This window comes from Prunus dulcis, chromosome 5 (assembly GCF_902201215.1).
Source record: "Prunus dulcis chromosome 5, ALMONDv2, whole genome shotgun sequence".
Classification (NCBI taxonomy): domain Eukaryota; kingdom Viridiplantae; phylum Streptophyta; class Magnoliopsida; order Rosales; family Rosaceae; genus Prunus; species Prunus dulcis.
This window is the reverse complement of record NC_047654.1, coordinates 12256183-12278713: the sequence shown is the minus strand read 5'-3', so window position 1 is coordinate 12278713 and position 22531 is coordinate 12256183. Positions and strand designations below refer to the sequence as shown.

Here is a 22531-nt window from a genome sequence, read left to right as displayed (position 1 = left end):
TTGTCTCTTTAAATGGAGGGGTGCTTTACAATCTATATCCGTCTGCAGCCAACATGAAAATTTATTTGTACAAGGGAATGCAGGAGAAGTATCAAACTAAGTCAAAAACGTATCAAAGTTTCATGCTTCTCTTCCAAATGATTCACGGCCAGACTCATAAATTGATAAATAAAAAAAGACCAATTCTACATTCATAAAAAGCTCAAAATGAAAGGCGATTTCCACTGCCTCAGTGTTAAAACATCTTCTTTTGATAAACAGAAACAACGTTACAAAAATGAGTTCCTATGAAGCTTCAGGGAGATTAATCCTAGTATTCAGGGTCGCCCTTTCCAACTACAAATCCTGCTTGCTCTTAGTTCTTTTCATCTTTGCCTTAAACCTTGACTTCACCATAAGCGTCTGTACCGTATTTACAAAGTTCCCAACTGCCATCAAAACTAGCAGTACGCCGCAAAAACTTACCTGCATAAAATATATTTCCCATTACATACGCAATGATAGATATGATTCTCCTTCTAAGTAAACTACACCAAGTTCTCTTGATCTTTAGTGAAAATGTCATATTAGCCCTCCTGGAAATCACAGAGCTCCCCACTTTTAGTGGATTTTAGGAAAACCTTTTATATTGTACATCTGCTCGTTCTTAAGTCCAAGAAAAGCTTTATAATATTTTTCAGATTAGGAACAAAGTTACATTTTCGTTTGGTTAAACTTTGGCAGTCACAGCAACGGGAGAGAAGAAATATATATATATATATATATATATATATTGAAGCATCTGATAATCTTTCAAAACCCAGTTCTTTAAAAAATCACTTATGTTTTGGTTTTAAAAAAAAAATCAGGTAGAACAGAAACAGGACAGTTGGCAGAGAATCATCAAAAGCAGAATGAAGGGGCTATGTGTTATCTTTCATTTTTATTCTTGTTCACATAAATCAGAGAAACCTTCTAGCACAAATTACCTGCCATTCAGAAGCAACGCCAACCAAAGCAGTCTTAAGCAATTGTAGTCCGACATATGCCTCAAAACCCTAAAACAACGTAAGCACAAACAATTATTCAGCTATAATTGCATTCAAGTCATTGGGTTTGATATAGAATAAAGATCTGGAGCAGACCAAGCTTGGTCTGGATTGCATTTCAATGCAAGAAAGAATCACTGCTTCCCACCCACCCACTTTCAAAACATACATAGATGCACTTGCAACAGAGGTCAGCCTATTTCAGTTTATCTGAGTTGTAGCAGTCCAACCCCAACCTTGTATGAAGTCATGGATAGGTCATGCAACCTATCATTTTGTATTACCTTAAAAGAAAATTCCCACAAGAATTTCTATGGCCTAAGATTTTTCTTCACCAATTCATTCAGCTGGATGTCTCCAAAAACTTCTAAAAGGCATAAAATGAATTTGATGCAGACAAACCATCAGTTAATCAGGTTGCATTTAGCACGAGTTAACTCATATATCTACTTGTCCGTGAGCTCTAGCTCAAGTGGCATTGGGGTAGTTCAATTCTGCTGTATGTAAACATAATCATGTCCACTAATCTCTTTTAGGAAAGATGGCAACATGTTGCCTAATCACCTGCAATATAAACAGTATTGGACATAGAAGCCACAGTTGACCATCTACACCAGCTGTTTCTCCCCAGACAACATCCATTCTTTTGGCCTGAAAATTGCAAAACAAATATATAAACAGTGAAAGAAGCAGGCTTAAATTTTTTAAGTAAACAATTAATCTTTATAATGGCACCTTTCCCAATGCAATTCGAGTATAGAGTCTCTGGCGTTGATATCTATTCTGTAAAAGCATAGCAACTCCTTGCATCATAGCCCATTGTAGGAAAAGTTGGACGCCTCTCTGCACAAGATTTAATGAATCATTAATGGTTCCAAAGCCATTAAAATTTAACACACAATAAAACAAAAATTTACCTGCTTTTGGGAACAATCTGGTTGTCCTTTAATCTCCCATGTGAGACTAACAAGGGCCATAAACATAGCACAATAATGATGGTATATCCACCTGCAAAAGCATATCAGTATCTTTCTGCAGAAATTTGTATGTTCAGTCATCACAATGCCAATTAACTAACCAAGATAAATGAAACAAACCTGCATGCTATGAAAATTTTTTCTGGTTAAAAATAAACACACACAGAGCTAAACTTAATTCAGCTTCATTATTGAAAATAAACTATGGTTGTGATCAACCCAAGTTGAGAATAAAAGGTCAATCTCACTTGGTCCTTTTATCTTGTAAAGCAGTGCAGAGGAATAACAGCCAATACAAAGGAAAAAAAGATGTAGGGAAGGTGCGCATTTACCATGGACGAATATCACTTCCATTTACTCTTAGTATGTTTTCTCGCAATGCCAAACCAGTGTAGAGGAATAACAGCCATGCCTAATAAGCATAAATTCAAAAGCCAAATCTATTATGAAATCACGCATTTAGAAAGAAATATCAGTACATTCTTCAAATCAGATGGGACAAGTCATTATCATGTACCTGGTAAGCCTGAACTGGGAATGTTGGCAAGCATCCATCCCAAAGCCAAGATCTCAGAATAAGTAGTGTTGCTGGAAAAAGAAGGAATAGCAGGGCAGTTCTATCCTGCTCCAAAGTAATATATCATTGTAAGTAAAGCTGCTCACGCTATTTTCACTTGACATTCTTTGTAGTAACAGAAGATGGACAAGGTAACTATACGAAACAAACAGTAACCAAGCAGCATGAGGGAAAGCATACTATATAGGTAAATTATACTAGAAGGGATCAGATTTTAATGAAAATCAAAACGGAATAATTAAAATAAGGGGGAAATAAAACATTTATGAGATATGCTTCCTGTTGGGGATATGTTGAGTTGTCATGCTCGACCCAAAGACTAGGATGACCCACTAACACGAAAAATGAGAATTTACAAGCTAACCTACTTTATCTGGGATGGAAGCATCTGCTCAATCAACTAGAAGAATTACTAGTCAATTCAATCTCAAGGGCCTTATATTTGTATCGGAACATTACACCTACCTTCGTAATTCAAGATAGCTTGGTAAGAAAAGAGACTAAAAAGAAGAAAAGAAAAATTCAAAGAAGGAATAAATCCCACTTATTCCAAATTCATAGAGATCACTTGTCTGTGCAGAGGAGAAAGTTTGAACCTCTAGGTGTCAGTTGTGTCATGCAAAGGGCTATAAAAAGAGAAGGAAAAGGAAAAAAAAACAGAAGCTTTCGCTGGAAAATGATCCAAACAAGAGATCAAGTGGCCTGAATAAGTGAAGTTTTTGTATTTAAACGACCTTAGGATAAGTTTTGAAGTATCTTTTTAGTCTTCAGTGATTCTAATTAGTTCATAACTATAGGCATGATCCTAAGCGCTGATTCTTTACTTCACATATTTAAAGTTAAATGTATTACTGGTACCTCTAATGTGAAGTGAGCATATTCCTTCAGTTTCCAAAAACTTCAGTGTATATGAAGCTTACCCAAAAGGAAATATACCTTAAGCCAAAAATTAAAAATGGGCAAAAGCATAAAGCAATTAAGAACATATCACGTACTCTGTAAGCATTGTATTCCTCTTTAACCTTGAGTTGGATGTCTTTGCTGGAGGAACGCACGGTTATAGGACCAAGAAACATCCTCAGAAACCTCCCTCCTGCATAAATGTTAACCCGTTAACATTCATCTAACGGACCCCAATCTTTTTAATCAACACAAAATTAAAGCAAAAATCTCAAAATTAATGATCAATGAGGTAATTAATAAAAAGGGTACCCTGAGCTTTGCCAGGAAGAAATGAAGCGGCATCACCATCCGCCAACACACATGTAGCCCTCTGCAAATCTTCTTCCAGCTGCCATTAACATATTCACCAAAAACACCAATCAATTTCAATCCAATTTCAACTTCATGCGTAATTAGAATCCCAGAAAATAAATTACAAAAAGGGTGATCAATGGATCCATGAAAGAAGCTAATTGAGCAAATTCTGATGTTGGGTTTGCATGCATAGACATGCACAAGCAGCAGGAGCAAATGAAAACGAGAAAGGGGATGAAAGAACTCGCCTTTTCTGCTAACTTGGGATCCAAGGCCTTGCTGGAGAGCAGAGAATAAAGCTGGGACCTTAGGAGGCGAATGGAGGAATCGAGAGATTGGGATCGCTGGCGAAGGGCTTGCTCATCAGTGGAGGTTTTGGAGATGAAGGAAGCAGCTGACTCCTGAAGCTCCTTCACACCCTCCACCGCTTTGGCCACTTGTGCTTGTATGTCCTCGTCACTGTTCGAAGAAGAAGAAGAAGAGTTCCTCTTCGCTTCTCCCATCCTATCTTTTGCTCAATCGATTGTTTGATTGCTTTCGTCCCTCAAAGCTCGCTTATTTGTTTGGTTGGATTGTTTCAATCTCGAGGATTCAAAGCTCTAGCTTCCACGGTCCACCCAAAATGCCTTAATATTTTGTGTGTTTTGGTTTTGGTTTTTGGGAAGCATACATAACCCTCGAAGACAAGCCCCCTCTCACAAACTGACTGGTAGCCAACAACTAGTAGCGTAGCCCAGTTGGTTTTTGCACTCAAAGGTCCTACTTTTTTTTTTTTTTTTTTTTTTGTTTGTTTGTTTTTGGCGAAAGCAAAGGTCCTACTTTTATATTCTTTTTCTTAACCATATTGTTCTTATTCTTATTTTCACTTTCTTCCTCTCCTATTCAAGCAATGAGAGACCCAAAATAAAAAATAAAAAATAATCTTTGGTAAAAGGTCTCAAGGTAAAACTAGAAAGTACGGAATAAATTGTGAATTCACGTTCTTACTTATTATCTTGTTAACTGAATGTATTTATATGTAATCATTCGTAAATCATACGTAAAATAATTCGGAATGGCCTTATATTGATAAGAGTTTCAAATTTAAGATTTTTTTATGAGCTATTTGATAATCATTTCGTTTTTAGTTTTTATTTTCACTTTTCACTTTTTTTGAAAACTAAAAACATATTTGGTAACATATTTCGTTTTCATTTAAAAAAAAAAGTGAAATCTAGTTTTCAAAATCATCCTTAATTTTGAAAATAACTTGAAGTGTTTTCAGTTTTCAATTTTCTTTTTCTTTTTTTTATTCCGCTCCTATTTGCTTGATTCATACTCATCATTTTGTGATTGGATTATTTGCTTGATTTCTTTCTCCTCTTTTATTAGGTTTAGGCTGCTGGAATTTTAATCCTAGTAACATGAAGTGTCACTGTCATATTCAAGTGGCCTCCCCGGTGGTTCCAGTAGGACCAAAACAAAACAAAATCAGGCTGACCAAAGCCCTTTCACAACCTGGGCCTCCACTCCACCACCCTTTTGAATTTCTGTTCCTTTTTTTTAAAATTCAGGGTAAAAAACTTTTGAATTTCTGTTCAATTTGATTCTTTTCTCTTTGTTTGTTTGGGGCTTTTGCTGATGGCCTCTAGCCTCCTAAGCAACAATTTGAGGTTACGGATAAGAGTCTTAATCCAGGTATTAGGGACAAATACAATCAATGGGGCCACTAATCGCCGACTTCAGCTTTACTTGAGAGTTTCCTTAGGTCCCATAAGTTAATACTGCGGCTGTAGCAACTACCCAACTATTCATTATGCCTAATTATCCTGTCCAACTCTCCCAATTCTACCTACTTGGCCATCATAATTATATTTTTGATAACAAACCAAGAACCAAAAGTCAATCTTCACAAATATTAGGAATGCCTTCTATTAATCAAATTAATTTGGTCTATGAAATTTTCAAGAGTGTGGATGACCTAACGGGCTAACCCCTTAGCTTACCGGTTTTTTCCTGTCAATTTTCTATACAGGTGATATTGAGAGATGGAAGAATTAAACATGTGAAGTAACTTCTCTCAACCACTTGAGATACCTTGTCAAAAACTAAATCCGTACATTTCTCGGGTGAAAGGAGATTTTCCAGTTCACTATCTCAATGAAGCAATATCACAGAGCAAAACTACCCAATTTGCCACTTAGACGCAGATATATTCTTTTACAAAATCCCAGAGCATAACATGACGATGCACCAAGAGAAGAAAGGATAAAAGGAAAAGGGGGGAAAAAGAAAAAAAGAAAAAGAGAATTGCAAGCAAAGAGAAAAGAATACACTACTACTAGCTTTCCTTTTTGGCTTCACCAGTCCAGTAAGTTTTGACAGCAACAAGAATTTTCTCTGGATTAAAGGGTCCGCTTTCATGGTCCATAATTTGGCTCTTCCACTTCATGCCGTCTGTAATGCTCTTTATTTTCACAAGGAGCTCTACAGTATCCCTAAATACAACTGTTCCTTCTGGTCTCAGAATTCTATCCATCTCCAGCAAAATGTATGTTATGTCACACCTGCAACAATATACAAAGCACATGAGGTCTCCAAATCACAAATTAAAATACCAAAGGAAAATTATCATGGAATGAGATTTACCTGTCCTGATATATACTGAAGACACCGCCAGCATGGATGAGATCATATGTTCTAGGATAAGTTGAGAATGCCTCACACCAATCCTGGTATGTACCGATGAAGCCCCGTTCATAAATCACACCAAGACTATCCTGGTTTGAATTGGCAGGGACAGTATTCATAACCCACACAGGATATTTTGATATTGCTGCAGCAAATCCACCAAGGTAAGCATTCATGTCCATTACATTCCGATATCGTCCTTTAGAGATTGGTATAATCCGCTTGTAATGTTCCACCCTTTCCTTCCACAGTTGATCATCCGCTCGGAGTATCTCAGCGGTGACGCCTGGTATTGAACCACTGCTAATTCTAGGTGGGACAGCAAATGCACGGTCAGGCCATTTCTCCAATGCCCCACCAGCAACATCATCGGGATTGCTTGTCTCTGGTAGAGGAGTAATGCAATTTTCCATGTCTCTTTCCCTTTTAAGCACAAAAAATGTCACAACAAACAGAGTTAACAGTAGGAGAACTTGTGTTCCAAATCAAATAAATGATATTATGAATGAAGCTCAGGGAGTACCAAGCCATATCTGGATTGTCTGATTTGCATATATGTGGTGTCTTATATACCCTCCTGCTTTTAATGCATTCAATGTGATTGATGGGCTTTTGCCAGATTGCAAGGTCATTCTTCTCAATCACTTTCTTCCAGCACAGACGCTTGGCAACAGCCTCAATAGAATCTTGCTCTTGCTTCAAATCCTCTTGGGTTCTCTCCCATCCCCTCCAGTGTTTTTTCCAGTGAATAGGGGGCCCAGAAAGAATCCAATAACCACCAGGCCTTAGAACTCTGTCCACTTCAATTAGATACAAACCATCTGGCCAAAAGTGCAAAGGAAAATCCACATGTATTCAAAACCAGATCATATGAAATTAATGGTGAATTTTACTTCTCTTTTTTTTTTGGGCAACTTGCATTTTAAGCCTAAGAACGCTTCAACCTGCACATTTTGTTGGGCACAGACGCTTGGCAACAGCCTCAATAGTATCAAATCAAACCCAAAAGTTGGTTGAATAGGTATATATATCTGGGTTAAATTATTAATCACTTAGTAATATCCCAACCAATGTACGACCATTGCTCACACCTAATACCATAGTGAAGTATTCAACCCAAAAACACTTTAACTCAACTAATGTGAGACACTAACATGTCGAAGCAAACTAACAAAGATACATGGACATATTACCATAATTCTGCCAAGGGATCAAGCAGCGGGAACAGTGAGCCATATCAAAAGCCCTCGCCGGGTAGGGAAGCCTCTTCGAAGCCAATACACCAATCATAGCTGGAACTCCACGCTCCAATGCAAACTGGACCTGTGCTGCATGTGTATCTCTGGGCGCGAAAGACATCGCCAAGATGTCATTCCTCAACAGGTAAGCACCCCAACTTGCCACCTTCATACCCCAACAGAAAAGTGTATTAGCATTCACTGGCACCATACATAGGTGTGTGGATTCAATTGTATGTTCAAATATGGAATTTTAAATAGTGAGACATAATGCTATTATGCAGTATCTATAATACTTACACCACAGCCTGTATCAATTGCAGTTCTGATGTTGCCCTTACTAAGAGGAATGAGAGCATCAATGTCATCTATATATGCACCAGCTCCCCGTGGAAACATGGTGCCTCCACCAGGGAATCTAAACCTGTCACCCTCAACTTGAATCCAATTCTGAACAGCTTTCTCAATGCTGAGCTCTCTATGGGGGATGTTGTCATACCAAGCAAAATCTCGGCTCTGAGGCCACTTGAAAGGGGTCTTATACTTTGGTGGAGCAGGTATAAGGCAAAGCAATTGTTCTTCCTTGGTGGGGCAATGCCGCTCTCTGTATTTCAACATTTTTCTGTCAAATTTCCTCCCCCTTTGCGTATCTTGGCAGGGAGTGTATTCACTGTAGGCCATGTCGCATGCTGGGAACTTTTGGACTGCGTCGGATTTGTTGATTTCCACTTGATGATGACTTTCAAAGTCCAAGTGAAGTGATGATGATGATGCTGATGCTGCTGAGGGAGAGGAGGAAACATTGTTCCCTCCTTGATTTTGAGACGTTTCATCACAACCAACCCTTTGGTAGAGCTCAGATCGATTGACAGGAGAAGAAGTGGTTTGCCAAGCTCCTAACATGTAGCATACTACGCAGAGTGCGCTAACCCCGAAAATCCAAGTAAGCCTCTTCTTCTTGGATTCTAGGTGGTGGTGCTTTGGTGATCCACCAGTATAGTCCCTGGCCATTTTATTCTTTCTGCCAAAGTTTCAATTCAAAGAAAGCATTCAGATCACACTCTATCATCAATTAAAATGCCAAGAATTCAGGCCTTGTTCACAAATCACAGGTCCCACTCATAACTATCTTAAATCATCTAAAAATAAAAATAAAAAGTTCCCAACCCACATAAATTAAAACTTCATAATTTATTCGAAACATCAAAGATCACACTCTATCAGTCAAATATGTAAAGATTCAATCTTTATTCATAAATCATAAACCCCACGTACAATCATTACCCCACCTCACCCCCCCTTAATAAAACTTAAATATATTATGTGAAAACAGAAAGAAAGAAGGAAAAGGCAAATTTTACAGAGCAAGTCCAAGATCCAAACACTGGAAAGGCAAAGCTACAAGATCAGAGCATAATGGTGTACATAACGAAAACAAAAACAACAAAATCAAAGAATTGAAAGGAAAAAAGAAGAATATGCAATCAGAAATGTACCTATTTCCAGCAACAGAAGTTGAAGCTAGAAACAAAATAAGGTACTCAGCACCCTACTTAAAGAGAACTCCACTGAAGTCTGAATCTTTCTTTTTCCTTTTTTTATTCTTTGCTTGTTTTTGCCCCCCAAAGTTTATTGGCATAAAAACACAGAAAGAAACAGCCTAAAACCCAATAAATCCGCAGAGAAACCCACTGGAAACATGTAGATTAGTGTACTCAGCAGCAGCAGCAGCTGCAGATGGGCAACTTGTATTTCTCTACAGAAAGAAAAGGCTTCTAAAAGGACAGAGCTTTTTATTACCTGATAAGAAAATCTCAACCAAGGCTCTCTCTCTATCTCTACCTCTATCTTTCTGACTCCCCCAGTGCAGTATTACCTCAAATACAACCTCAGAACAGTAATAACGAAAAAAGGTGTTTTCAAGTCGTATTTGTTTTCATGTTTCTTTAATTCACGATTGAGGAAATATTAAAAATTGAAAAGAAGAAGCAAGAGGGAAAAGCCAAAAAGGTTATATAATAAGAATAGGATACATGAAGAAAGATAGAGGTTTAAAAGTCTCCGCGATTACAGGAAAATGGGCAAGTGGGGATTGGTGAGTATTTTGTTCAAGCAATAATCTTTCTTTCGTTTGTTTATTTTCAAATGGAGGAAAAGTGAAAGAAGGAGCAGAGAGAGAGAGAGAGAGATGGGAGTCGTTGTGATTGGGTGTTTGTTTGTTTGTTTGATTCAAGTCTTTGAGTAATTTGTTTTATCTAAAAATAGATAGAGAAGGAGAAGAGACTCATCGGAGGCTAGTGAGAGTGAGCGGAAGGAGGAGCGTGGATTTTGTCCACTAGACGACATTTGCGGCCTTCTCAAAACAGAGGGAGAGAGAGACTCTGACCAAGTGACCACCCTCAAAATGCTCCTCACCAATTTTTTTTTTCAAAAGATAAAAAATAAATAAATAAATAAAAATCTTTTCAAAAGTTGATTAATTTTAGTTTTCTTTTTATTTAATTTAATGTATAAACTGTTACCATATTTTTAGGTTACAATTAATAATTGATAATCCAAAAATAATGCTAAAAGCCACTAACAGACTGATAGTTAATTAAGCTTCTCTGCAAAAGTAGCAACACTGTTTGATATTTATTTTATGGTTTCTGTTCACCTCCACAATATGCACATACAGCTGTCTTCTGTATCCAATCTGGGATGCATTAAATTGCTAAACAATCCAAACCTGTTCATCCCACATAATAAAATGGACATCCCAAGAACCACAATTTTTTTTTTTTCTCTTTTTCTTTTTGGTTCCACTCTCTGAGCATCTGTTTTATCACGAGTCATATGTTGTTGAAGGGCATCTTCTTCTACCCAATGCTGGAGACTTGCATTATTAACTCTCACATCAATTCTTGTTGAGAAAAGCAACGGTTTACAGTTCAAATGATTAAGAATAATTATCTTTGCATATGATGTCCTGTGATTAAATCTCTCTTGTCGATATAACTTATATATAAATAAAAAAAAGGAACTCAATCAGAAAATAAATAAATAAGCTGTCACATAATACAAGATGTACGTGCAAAACACATACCCCCCCAAAATATATATGTACGTGCAAATTGACAAGGATGGACCAACGTAGTAGGGGTTGAGAGGGACAAAGAGAGGAGCTAAATTGCAAGGAAAGATCACGTGATGTCTTGAGTGGCAAATATTTATGTTTGTCAATTGTGTCCCATAATGTTGGCTGCATTATTATCAGTAAGGCCTTTTGACCCCACACATAGATGCTGACGTGGGATTCAAATATTAATGCGCTTGTATGATTAGCAAAAACCTAATTCAATCATGCAATTATGCAATTGTGCCATGCAACAGTCTTGTTTTGGAGGAGAGCAAGCATGCATACATTTGGAATTGAGAAGAGAGTGACGTGATGATGATCTTAAAGTTGAGATAAAAGGGGGAGCCTTTGAGAAGGACTGGACTGTGCTTCCCATTTTAAAGAGTCATGACATGATCATAATTTTGTTTCCTCCCTGCCCTTTGTCCTTTGCATTAATTAGGACACTTGTTTATTTTCGAATGGAGGTAGAAGGACAGTTGCGTGTTGCTCGTCTAATAAGAAACTGAAAATACGAAGAATTATCACTTCGCAACATGATTTTATTAATCCACTTATCATAACAGAGGTTAAAGACAATTTATATTTTAGAGTACTGTATTAGATAACCACGCCGACGTACATCCATCAAAACAACAAGAATCAAGATGAGGCATAAAAGTGACTGAAAGTTTTGGCTACGTAACGCCTTTTTCATTTCTTTGGTCAAAAAGCAAATGGGACTTTTGGGTACTACCTTTTACCTCAATAATTATCAACTGGTAGTTTTATTATAATTTATCTATGAAGTAATTATCTTCATTCTAATATTTATCCGCAGACCTTCCTCCACTACTTCTCCATATTTATCCTCACTTTTCACACACACGCAGCATATCTATGAAGTAAAATGCTTGTTCTCAATCAAAACCTCTCTCTGAATCAATAAATAATTAGTTATAAATTAGTAGCTTCTACAGTCGACAGATACATTTGGATGGGGAAATTTGATCGGGATTTTGATTTGAGCTTTCATTTTCTGCTAATATTTTACTACTTTGCACCAAATCGTCTTTTTTTATTCTGCAGCGTTGCTTCTGTAATCGTGGAAGGATTTCAATCACTCCTATATTTGATCCATGGGATGGAGAAGGAACGAGAGGGACAGTCCATTCCGTGGGGTTAAATCTATTCATTATCATTTATGTGACTTCCAAACAATTTCTTTTTCAAGTTTATTGAATGGACCCAAGTAGGTAAAAAGATGGGAGGAATTCGGAAGTCCGGACGAAGTGGATGTGAAACCACTCTCACAAAAGCTGGACCACCCTTGTGAGTTAGTTGTCGTGTATAAGAATCTGTAGGGGAAGGGGTCCATAAGCTTGAATGAGTAATCATTAAATCACTATCCAAAGGTCACCCAAGCACTATACATTTGTTGACACTGACACCGAAATGGCTGGCTTCTAAACTTTCAGAATTTGTAGCCGAAAGGAACTTCTATATTTTAGTCCACAGAAACCATACAATAAGGTCATAAATTAAATAAAGGACAACTATAATATTATATATGCACTACAATACAACAAATTTCACCTATTTAGGATCTTAACCAACCCCCTCCATACCCATACCCAAGAAAAAGGCACCAAATAAGGAAAAAAAGAAAAGGAGAGAGCTACAACCTAATTAGCATATGATCATGACGAGCACCCCGTATGTCTAACAGCCGCCCGACGGTGCTTCCCTACAATCTCATATCACAATTAAATATTTGTCTTCAAAGAGCAGCATTTCCCGTAACTGAGAGAACTCACTGGATGCTGTTCACTAACTTGTCAAATTTCTGCGCAATTGCATGATGCTTCCTGCAATTGTACAATTGAATTAGCGACCCAATTGCGTTACGTATCATCTCTTTCTTCGGATTCTCGATGAACTTATCGTTTTCAACTTCAGCTTGACAACTTGTCTCTCCTAGTGACGAGCACAGTGCCTTGAACCAATCTTCAAGGAATGAGGCTTTCTATATGCAGCGGAAAGAAACATGAGTCAGAAACAGCCAAAAGAAAAACTCATACCTAAGTTTCCACACACACTAAATGGATCAGGGTAATTTAATGTACTTGTAAGAAACACTTACTTTCACAAGAAAATCTTTGACGGGTTCATGATCAGAGCTTGAAGCGAGGATAAGAACATGCAGCATGGTTGAGGTCAACTGAACCAGGCACAAGAAAAAACTATTAAACACATCATATACCTCAGGCTCACACACACGCACATGTAACCAAAATGAATGGTTTTGACCAACATTAACCCATATAGCTGCTCAGGTGCAAATGATTCGGATTACTGACCTGCTTTTCAAGTGCAACCCTATATTTGAAATTTGATGGTGATGCAATATGGTCTGAACCTTGATTCTCTACTATATGCACCAGACCCTGGATGACATCGGAGAAGGATTCCCCATAATCTGCAACACAAACCAATAGCCTTCTATTTCAATTTCCAGATTTATTTATTTTTGGAAACGATCAATTTCTAGATTTTATGAAGGAATGATTAAAAAAAACCTCACGAAAAACAAAACAAGAAAGATATCTTGATCAAGAATGTATCAAGGTGATGTCAGTCAACCAATGCAACTGATAATAGTCAAAAATTGAACTTTGGTTGAGACTGATAACTGATATAGAATAATGGAGTTACCAAGAGAACCATGAAATCGAAGAAGAGTAAACCCTATTACTTACCAAGTACTGATGCTGGCACCGCCAGAGCAGCAGCAGCTTGGATCCTGATCTTAAAGTTCGAAGAATCACGTAATAGCAGTAGTAGAATACTAAATACAGACGAAGCCCTGTCAGAAAACTATGCATACTTAGTTTTTTTTCATTTTAAATTAAGAGCTCACTTTCATACTTTAGGATGTAAATTGATCTCACACAGAACTATATTAGCAAACAAATGGCATTGTAACTGGTTGTCTCACTGTACCAATCCATGTCTTGCAGTCTTAATGTCTCATTCAGAAACAGGTTGCTCAAAGCATGACAAACATTCCATTGGACCTGTTAAATGCACAGTTAAAAAAAGTAGAGAACAAAATATAATAATGAGGATACAGTCATATCCATTCCATTCAAATTAGAAAAGAATTTCCAAATAGTTAGGACTGTGAATATGATACCTTAACATTACCAGTCGTAACACAAGAAATAAATGCCTGAATGACCTTTTCAAGCCAACATGAATCTCCCAAAGAAGCTGGATGGCGTGATATTGATACATCTTGTTGGCTTCCCGCCCTGTAATTGCTTGACGGTAATTCCTCAGGTTTAGTGCTCTTTAGAGATGAGCCCTTATTGTCCATTGTCCTGTCACTATCACTCGTATATTTGATAGATCTTGAAAGATTCCCTAGAGCCCTTACAGCATTTGATTTAATCTGACATTAGGAAAAAGAAAAGACTCAGAGCTGTGAGAGATATACATACAACTGACTACAAATACTGGAATAAAGCAAAAAATAGTTGTGCATAAATCCTTAATAACCATAATCATCTACCATCTATTAACTTTTTACATGCAACCAATGTTGATGACTTGGCTTATTAACATCTTGTTTAACTATTACAGAGTAAAAGATTTCAAATGACTTGGCTTATTAAAATATTTACCTTGTCTCCATCCTTAGTCAGACGCAAAGCACACTCAGTTAATAATGTGAATAATTTAGAGATTTCAGGAGAACCTATACAAAAAGGGAAAAAAGAGAGAGAAGATCATAGTTTGAAAAGACAATGATACAGTGCAAATGCATTTGATATATCACTCTTCTAAATTTAAGCTGACCTCCAGACTGATTCAAGGCAAAATCATCAATACAATGACGAATAGAATCACATATGTTTGCCACAGCCCAAGAAGCAGTTATTCGCACCTGAAATAAGAATTAAAGGAAAGGTTTGACTGCTTATGAAACGAAATGAAACGTCCACTTCATTAAATAGAAAATAAAATTAGGGAATAAGAAAATACCGAGACCAAGGGATCGCGAGTGTTAATCTCAACAGCATGAATAAACTTATCAAGGATCTCTGCACTATATAATTAAGTTTTTAGTGAATTTCTGTCCAAGGAACAAAACAAAGCACAAAATTGATAAAGGATCAAATCAATAACAGATAAAAAGAATTCTGAGAAATCAATCAATGCCATTAAAAAACATTCCAAAATCACCTTTGAGAAACTTGAGGAAAGCATGAAATGACGCCAATGGCTCGACAAGCAGCTGACCTAACTGAAGGCACGTCATCATTTACAGCAGAACGAACCTAAAAAGATTTTGTAGGTATAGCTAATAAGAAAAAGCTTTCTGTTCCATTTATCGAGAAGAGCAGTTAAAGTAAAGCACCAACAATTAGTAACAAGAAAACTTACTAAATTAGAATGAATGAAGTCTTGCTTTTCCTTTGAGAATGAGAAGAAGACAGAAGAAGTTATACCAGCAAAACAAGTAACCGAGGCAGCTCTCACCTTCAAGAAAAAGGAAACGGTTCAGAGAGATAAAAACACAGAAAGATATCTCCTCTGCATTAGGTAGATTTACCCAACTTGGGCAGGATTTGGATGCTCTCCATCCTGCTCTCAAATAGGGAGTTCTATTTGGAGGTTTCAGCGGTTCAATCATATGATCAAATGACCATATTCTCCCGTGGGCCAAATGGTGATAGTCGCCAAATGAAAAGAACATGTTCTTTTCTACCATTTTAGCAATAGATACATCTCTTTTTACTATTTTACAGTTCTTCATATAAAGTTATTTTTCCCTCAAATTCCTTGACAACTATTTGTATGCTTTGACAAGGTTTTGTAATCTGCCAGAACTTTGGCTTTGACAACTGTTTACAAGGTTTTCTTATTTATTCAAACAAGTTATGTGATCAAAGGTCAATAGTTTATATCAACTAACCATTGCAGAAGTATGGTGTAGAACCAAAGGCATATGCTTCTCAATTGCCTCACACCACTGTTCATTTCCGGATTGACTTGATGTGGGTTCATCTCTAGTATTTTCTGAACTCTCTGATTCATACAAAGGAGCCGATGAAACTTTCTTCATCCTTACACAGTCAGAAATAAATGGGGCATCAAGTAATTTATCATCTAAAGGGTCTTCAGTTCCTTTAAATCCAGATATTGCACGTAGACATTCGTCCAAAACCTGATACAATTGACATTAAAGGATCATCGCATATGTCCGCAGAGGGGAAAAATCATTACACTGGCCTAAAATATTTCTAAGATTTTGCCTTATTTTTTAGTGTAAACAAAGAGATTCACCCAAGGAAAACTACGTTTTTTTTTCTTTTTCTTTTTTGAGGGAGGAAAACCAAAGATATTAAAGGACACTTACTTTAATAGCAGCTGTAATGACTTTTTCCCCAATAAATCCAACAAAATTTCCAGTATGCCCCTTCCAAGACCCTGCAGGAACTTCAGGTGTAGCTGCCCTCAAAAGACCATAAACCATGGCGGAAATTTGTTTCCAACAGGAACACATAATACTTGGGTAATTGTGTGAAACAGCCCTAAGAGCCTGTAAGAAACAATGCAAGCATTGTAATGCAACATCTTCCTTATATATATTAATCCCATTTATCGACATTGCCACATGCCTTTATCCACCATAATATTTTGGAAAGAAAAAAAGAAAAGAAATTAAACAAGTGCACAGAAGAAAAGACACTACCAGGAAAACCACACACATTTCATGACAGCGGATGGCATGCTCATGGTTGGCCAGAAAAAAATCAGAACTGCTATTAAAACCTGATTATTAGAAATCAATTACCTGAAGAGCCTCAAAGCATATCGTTGGGTTGGTCACTTGTTCTGAAAATTGAAATAATGTACAAAGAACACCAGACTTCTTTTTAGCCTCAGCAAAACCTGGCAAAAGGCACAGAAAAATGAGAAAAAGTTTGAAATTCAATAGGACGGTGTAGCTTAGGAATTAGCAAACATGAGCACTAGTAAATTTAATCTTCTTAGGCCACCAAAGTTAAGCTCACCATTAGATATCTCAATCAGAAGCATTTCTTTAACTTGCAGTGAAGACGGTGAGATATTCAGAGCTGTTGTCAAGCAACTAATACAAGAAGCCTGTCAAATGATAAAAAAAATTGTATAAGATATCACAGTGAGGAAAGGCAGGCATCACAGATATTATTTGCGTACTGTATCTGCAAAATAAAAAGAGAAAGGGATGACTAACCAGCAGACCAGTCTGATCACTTTTGAATGAAAACCCATTTTTTATCCTTTCTTGTAGAGATGTAAAAACTGTTGGCAACAATTCTCCAGGCATTCTTGAATATCTGTAGAATGATCATCGATAGAAACAATAAGTACACAAGGTTTTCCTAAAAAAAGTCAGCAGTAACATCATGCATCGGATCTGTTGTGTCCACAAGTATCTAATAAAATAAATAAAATGCTATTATAAAGAATCAGCAGTCAAAGCAGGCTGGGCCATTTTTCAAATCCTCTCCACAATACATTTTTATGTTTATTTCTCTTTTTTAATAATATATGTTCTGTGGCATTGTATATTATAAACTCCCATGATTACAGAGCTCAACTTAAATACACAGGATTGCCATAAATTAAAAAAATAAAAAATACCACTGGTTGTCAAGATTATAACCAGCAAATATCTTAAACAGATGAATATCAATAGAAAGCCAATGATGGTGTACCAATTAATTTGGTTGGAAAAGAATCCCGATGGAAGGCTATGGCTAAGTTAATGGGGTGTCCAGATAAAAGTTAGTTCCCAAATTACAGGTCCTATCAAAATAAGAATTCAATGTACTTCTATATGCATAAGTTAAGTTTACTATCCAAAAGCCTCTCTCAAGATTCTTCAGTCTGTTCAGAGCCTAATCATTTCATTTATTTCCATGACTACGGACTAAGCATCCAACTTGTCCTATAAGACGTGTGCCGAGGCCTGCTACACAGAGGCTCACAGGGAACTAAGATGGACAAATGCACCTTGATAGTTGTAGTGGACACTGGGAAAACTTTTGCAAATGCTGCTAGGGTTTCCAAATCAGATCCTAATGTGAAGGAGATGACTTTCTCACCCAAAAGTAAGAAAAGTGGGTAAGGAAAATATTCAAGCCCAAACAGGTAATATCAATGCACTTAAAGCTGTAAGCCATATCACTTGGGCCCAATTTTGGAATTGAATTATGCAAAGTATACACTAAAGTTTGTTCTAACACGAGGTTTTGGAATCTGAATACATCTTTAAAAAAACAACATAAGAAGATACAATGGAGTAAATACTAAATCACATCAAAACAAAACCACAAAAAAAAAAAAAAAAAAAAGAAACAATCCTTAACAATAAGATATTTTGGGGAGGAGAATTTCATACGGTGTAGATGATATCAAAAGCATGAGAATCTTGAACAAGGATGCCATCAATCTACTATGACTTTCACGTTGAATTAAGTATAAAATACCTACACCAGATACATCATAGAATTATTGCAACATCAAAATAACCAAAAAATACTCGAACAAGTAAAAGTAATATTATTGCACCAAAAATAAATTTGTGCAGCATTACTGCTTTCACAAACCTGTATGAAGCTGCATGAGTATATGTCCAAGGGAACTTGAAAGAGCTGTGAAGGATCCACGTTTAGAAGATTCCTTGAATTCTGCTACCTGCAGAAAAACTGAAGATGGACCATCCAACATTGCTTCCAGGGTTGAGGCAGATGAAATCCGTGCCTGGGGGGAACCATAAAGAAGCACACGTCAGCTAGAAGCACCACTAGGGAAAAATTACTACATGACCATGAGAATATGTTTGAAAGTTATGAAAATGAGAAAAAGAATTGTCATGCAACATGGCATAAGTACAAAGTTATCTCTACATAAACCGCAGGGCATAGGTGTCAAATAATTCATGAAAAGGAAGTGCAGTGACTAAATATAATAAGAACGAACAGGGAACAACACCTTTAGATAAGGATCAAATAGCAGGCATGTCATTAGTGTTGCTTCATACTTCCTGTAAATCAGAAGGTAACATGAAATAAGTGAGAATGAAAATTTGGTGATAGATAGTTAAGTTTATGAAATGAACTATTCATGAAGAGGAGGAATTAGGATGCTTTACCTAGGTTGTAGTACATCACTTGTTGGCAAAAGCAGCGTCCATTGGCTAGTAAATGATTTGGAATCAGCTTGACAAAGATCCTTCGCCAAATTAACAAAGGAAATAAGGTAAATGTGCAGACATTAAAGATTTCATGCTCAAAAGGCACCATACCAATTTCTCCACATATAATGGACAATGAAACCACGTCATTTTGTTAAAATCTTGTTAAATTCATAAAATTAACAAGTATTCCAGCTCACAAAATCAACTTCAAAGAGTAAGGTAATCGAAATATAGTAACTTCTCCAGCAAGATCACAAAAAGATTTGCTATACTTTAACATTTTCCTTCCTTAAACTTTTAACACATAAAGGAATGCTAGATTGCTTTGCAAAATAACCTTTTTGAGATAATGTTAAGAACCAAAAAAAAATTGCAAAAATTACCTGTATACAAACTATTGCAGCAACTCTGACTTTTGATTTTTGAATGTTTTCAGTCTCTTTAATTGATCCATCATTGTCACTATAATCTGAATCTGATGATGCAAAATCAAGTGCGGAAGATTCATGATCTGATAAACTTTGAGAACCCCGAGCTCCAGTCTGCTTTGTATTTGAACTGTCCCTTTGGCGTAGGTGTGGAGGCCTATATGGGGTACGATCAGTCTTTTTAGGATCTTCCAAACGTGTCTTAAGGCTCGCTAAACTAAGTTCCTTCTCCTTTTGACCAACTACTGGACACGTAAGTTGAGTTCTACTACTAATGCCATAGGAAAAGAACATTCTCAAAGCAGCCACAAAACCTGACACCTGAAAGGATAATCAAATCCAGGAGGTGTGAAACATAATGGTAGTGGATACAACTCTGTTAGTTGATTTTAATCTTGGTACACAAAAGCAACTTACGTGGTCAGAAAGGGAACACTTACGATCTGCGAGAGTCAAATGCAGACAATGCAGAAGAGATAAATAAAACCTGCAAAAGCACAAGTGCCATGCCAATATATATAAGGATGACGAATCCATGTATTACATGTTGAAACAAGCAAAACTAGATACTCTCGGGATACCTGGACATAGCAGTGTCTTCCACAAGGCTTTTAGCTGCCAAGCCATCCATCACTTTCCTAAAAACCTAGTCCACAGCAAAACAGCATCAGCATCATATATACAGAGACATTCGCACAAATACCAAGTGTAAAAGAGAATCGCGACCTCAATCGTTGATCTCCAGATGTCCACAGGCAAGGATGAGCCAACTCTAGAGATTGTCTCTCCAAGCATAGTAAATGCAAGGGTCTGATTTTCCCACAGTGGCATTCTCTTTCCAGCTTCAAGAACAGAGCTTTGGCTGCGGATTGAGTGTGATGAGCTATTCAGCTCTGCATGAGAGCTCTCAATGATGTGCACAAGGAACTTTACCAGCTGAATCTCATCCGCCGTCGAACACTTCCTCTGATACGTGCTCATAACACGTCTAAAGATAACGAATTTTACAAATTACAATCGAATTCGCAAATAGAATGCACATTTGCTCAGAATCGAAATGAAAACCATAGAAGCTTACCTTAGGGTCTGTAGAGCTTCCATAACGGGTGTGAATGTCGAAGAGCTGACGAAAACTCGAAGCATTTTGTTAAAAGCGTCGAGGATGAGAGTCCACGAAGCTGAATTGATCTCAAGAGGATGACGATGGGAGATGTCGTGGATCTGAATCAAACGACAAGAATTCTCAATATACAACGAAAACGAAGAAGCAAAGAAGCAAAAAGCCAAACTCTCTGCCGTTCATACCAAGTGAGTTGTGTGAGTGAAGGTAGGGGTCATGTCTTCAATGCCGTGAGGCCTTGTGGTGATGAGTTCCATGACGAACAGCAAATCGGAGGTAACTTCCTGGGGAGGGAGGGAGGGAGCGGCGGAGAGGAGAGTGTGAGAATGGGAGAAGATGAAATGGTGGAGGAGTTCGGGGATTGGGTTGCGCAGAGGAGTTGTTAGGGTTTCGTCTCTCACGGTCAGAAACGCCGTCCTCCACCACCGTACCGGCGATGACGACGACGACGACGAGGAAGATGCTACCGCCATTTCACAGCACGGCTTCTCTCAGTCCCTCCAACTCCTACCAATTTTACTTGTTGCAGCATACGCTGTCCAAACTGGTTCGGATTTGCTTGAACCAGTGAAACACGGCCTATTGGGCCCAACTATTGAATCATAGGTCCATTTTCATTATGAGCTAAAATATATTGGCTGTAACCTACGAAGAAACTGTCCCAATTTACAAGAGAGGGCCGGCTAGGGCTTAGATGTCCGTATTGCACTCGAAAAACAAACATGTCATTAGGTCGGAACACTGCTTGGCTTTTTTGTTTTGTTTTGTTTTTTTTTCATTCGTTAGGAAGGGGAGTATTATATTGAGTTGTCTCAAAATTGTCTTTTATATGAATCGAATTTGGGGCACTTGGTGGGAAGATGAGAACTTGGCCACTTTTCCACTATGGTGCCACCGCATGTGCGAACACTTCTTGTCTTCTTACAAATACAAACAAAACTAAACGTCTAACTTTCATTCCAACTCAAGCGGGTGGTATGAGGCTTAGATTGTTAACCATGTGTTTTAGTTAATAGATTGTTAAGTCATCATGTGTAGCTCACGTGCTCTCTGTTAAGTCTGTTAGTGAGAGAGCTGTATTTGTTAAGTTTGTTAGCGTAATATTAGGAGATGTGCACTGTACTAAAGCTGTGCTTTTATCATTTTTCATTAACAATCTAATCAGAAATACAGGTTTACAGGGCTCTCTTCCTTCTTGCTTTCTCTCTTCCTTCTTCTCTTGAAATCCCTAAATCTCATCCTCTTCTTCTTGTTAAGATGGTATCAGAGCCCATCGTGGCTTGACACTTTCGATCCGCTTCCGATTTTTCTGAACTGTCTCCTCGATGTGCTCTTCTCTTGCTCTGTCTCTATTGTTCCTTCCTCTTTTTTCTGTCTTTTCTCTAATTTCTGTTCATCAATGGCGACTTCTTCTTCTTCCTTTTCGGTCAAAATTGACGGTTTGCTTGGGATGATTAGTCTTCGTCTCAGGGACGATAATTTTCTCAAGTGGAGTTTTCAATTGGAATTCGTTCTTCAGGGTTATGATCTGTTTGGGCATTTTGACGGAACTGAAGTTGCTCCTCCTCGCTTTGCTATTGTTGATGAGGAGGGTGTTACATCTGAAGTTACTGCTGCTTACAAGGAATGGATTCGCGCTGATAAGGCTTTACTCAGTTTCCTCATTGCCACTCTCTCTGATGAGGCCATTGAGTATGTTATTGGCACCAAGACTGCTCGTGACGCCTGGTTAGGTCTTTCCGATCGTTATGCGTCGATTTCTAGGGCACGAATCAATCATTTGAAGACTGAATTACAGACGGCCTAGAAGGCTGGAGATTTGATCGAGCGCTTTCTCTTGCGTCTGAAAACGGTCCGTGACCAATTAGTTCAAGCTAGGGTTAAG

At 37.6% G+C, this 22531-nt stretch overlaps 3 protein-coding genes across 5 annotated transcripts; all 3 read right to left on the bottom strand.

Annotated features, from left to right (window-relative positions):
* Nucleotides 1-131: 131 nt before the first annotated feature.
* On the bottom strand, nucleotides 132-4564 carry LOC117628580 (transmembrane protein 120 homolog). Its single transcript, XM_034361065.1, has 10 exons — nucleotides 4088-4564; nucleotides 3795-3873; nucleotides 3578-3675; nucleotides 2523-2627; nucleotides 2338-2417; nucleotides 1946-2036; nucleotides 1764-1871; nucleotides 1593-1679; nucleotides 969-1037; nucleotides 132-465 (listed from the first exon to the last, which is right to left on the bottom strand). The coding sequence occupies exons 1-10, from the start codon at nucleotides 4340-4342 to the stop codon at nucleotides 337-339; spliced, it is 1101 nt and encodes a 366-aa protein (XP_034216956.1). The 5' UTR covers nucleotides 4343-4564; the 3' UTR covers nucleotides 132-336.
* Nucleotides 4565-5884: 1320 nt separating this feature from the next.
* LOC117627360 (probable methyltransferase PMT18) lies at nucleotides 5885-10082 on the bottom strand. 2 transcript variants are annotated; one of them, XM_034359427.1, is made up of 6 exons: nucleotides 9548-10082; nucleotides 8048-8768; nucleotides 7703-7913; nucleotides 7033-7330; nucleotides 6468-6932; nucleotides 5885-6385 (listed from the first exon to the last, which is right to left on the bottom strand). In XM_034359427.1, the coding sequence occupies exons 2-6, from the start codon at nucleotides 8756-8758 to the stop codon at nucleotides 6160-6162; spliced, it is 1911 nt and encodes a 636-aa protein (XP_034215318.1). In that variant the 5' UTR covers nucleotides 8759-8768; nucleotides 9548-10082; the 3' UTR covers nucleotides 5885-6159. The 2 variants fall into 2 exon arrangements, with proteins under 2 accessions (XP_034215318.1, XP_034215317.1); XM_034359426.1 differs by having other exon boundaries at nucleotides 9244-10081.
* A 2141-nt stretch (nucleotides 10083-12223) lies between these two features.
* LOC117628614 lies at nucleotides 12224-21190 on the bottom strand. Of its 2 annotated transcripts, XM_034361100.1 has the most exons (26): nucleotides 20832-21185; nucleotides 20605-20747; nucleotides 20253-20514; nucleotides 20108-20172; nucleotides 19944-20013; nucleotides 19482-19847; nucleotides 19054-19133; nucleotides 18894-18945; nucleotides 18509-18662; nucleotides 18301-18388; nucleotides 17131-17233; nucleotides 16928-17018; nucleotides 16708-16805; nucleotides 16270-16452; nucleotides 15826-16077; nucleotides 15294-15389; nucleotides 15093-15187; nucleotides 14892-14955; nucleotides 14706-14793; nucleotides 14531-14604; nucleotides 14041-14298; nucleotides 13848-13921; nucleotides 13604-13710; nucleotides 13205-13323; nucleotides 12988-13065; nucleotides 12224-12870 (listed from the first exon to the last, which is right to left on the bottom strand). In XM_034361100.1, the coding sequence occupies exons 1-26, from the start codon at nucleotides 21117-21119 to the stop codon at nucleotides 12658-12660; spliced, it is 3561 nt and encodes a 1186-aa protein (XP_034216991.1). In that variant the 5' UTR covers nucleotides 21120-21185; the 3' UTR covers nucleotides 12224-12657. The 2 variants fall into 2 exon arrangements, with proteins under 2 accessions (XP_034216991.1, XP_034216992.1); XM_034361101.1 differs by lacking the exons at nucleotides 12224-12870; nucleotides 12988-13065; nucleotides 13205-13323 and having other exon boundaries at nucleotides 13796-13921; nucleotides 20832-21190.
* Between the last annotated feature and the right edge of the window lie 1341 nt (nucleotides 21191-22531).

What these genes read in the sequence shown, in the direction of transcription:
- LOC117628614 (XM_034361100.1), bottom strand. Translation starts at nt 21,119, where the DNA reads ATGGCGGTAGCATCTTCCTCGTCGTCGTCGTCGTCATCGCCGGTACGG. An exon ending in TATTTGATCCTTATCTAAAG is followed by an intron (nt 18,663 to 18,893) that starts GTGTTGTTCCCT and finishes GGTTCCCCCCAG; the next exon opens with GCACGGATTTCATCTGCCTC. An exon ending in ACTCATGCAGCTTCATACAG is followed by an intron (nt 18,389 to 18,508) that starts GTTTGTGAAAGC and finishes TATCTGGTGTAG; the next exon opens with GTATTTTATACTTAATTCAA.
- LOC117627360 (XM_034359427.1), bottom strand. Translation starts at nt 8,758, where the DNA reads ATGGCCAGGGACTATACTGGTGGATCACCAAAGCACCACCACCTAGAA. An exon ending in CAATTGATACAGGCTGTGGT is followed by an intron (nt 7,914 to 8,047) that starts GTAAGTATTATA and finishes TGGGGTATGAAG; the next exon opens with GTGGCAAGTTGGGGTGCTTA. An exon ending in GATCCCTTGGCAGAATTATG is followed by an intron (nt 7,331 to 7,702) that starts GTAATATGTCCA and finishes ACTTTTGGCCAG; the next exon opens with ATGGTTTGTATCTAATTGAA.
- LOC117628580 (XM_034361065.1), bottom strand. Translation starts at nt 4,342, where the DNA reads ATGGGAGAAGCGAAGAGGAACTCTTCTTCTTCTTCTTCGAACAGTGAC. An exon ending in TCTTCCTGGCAAAGCTCAGG is followed by an intron (nt 3,676 to 3,794) that starts GTACCCTTTTTA and finishes ACATTTATGCAG; the next exon opens with GAGGGAGGTTTCTGAGGATG. An exon ending in TCCCAGTTCAGGCTTACCAG is followed by an intron (nt 2,418 to 2,522) that starts GTACATGATAAT and finishes TATGCTTATTAG; the next exon opens with GCATGGCTGTTATTCCTCTA.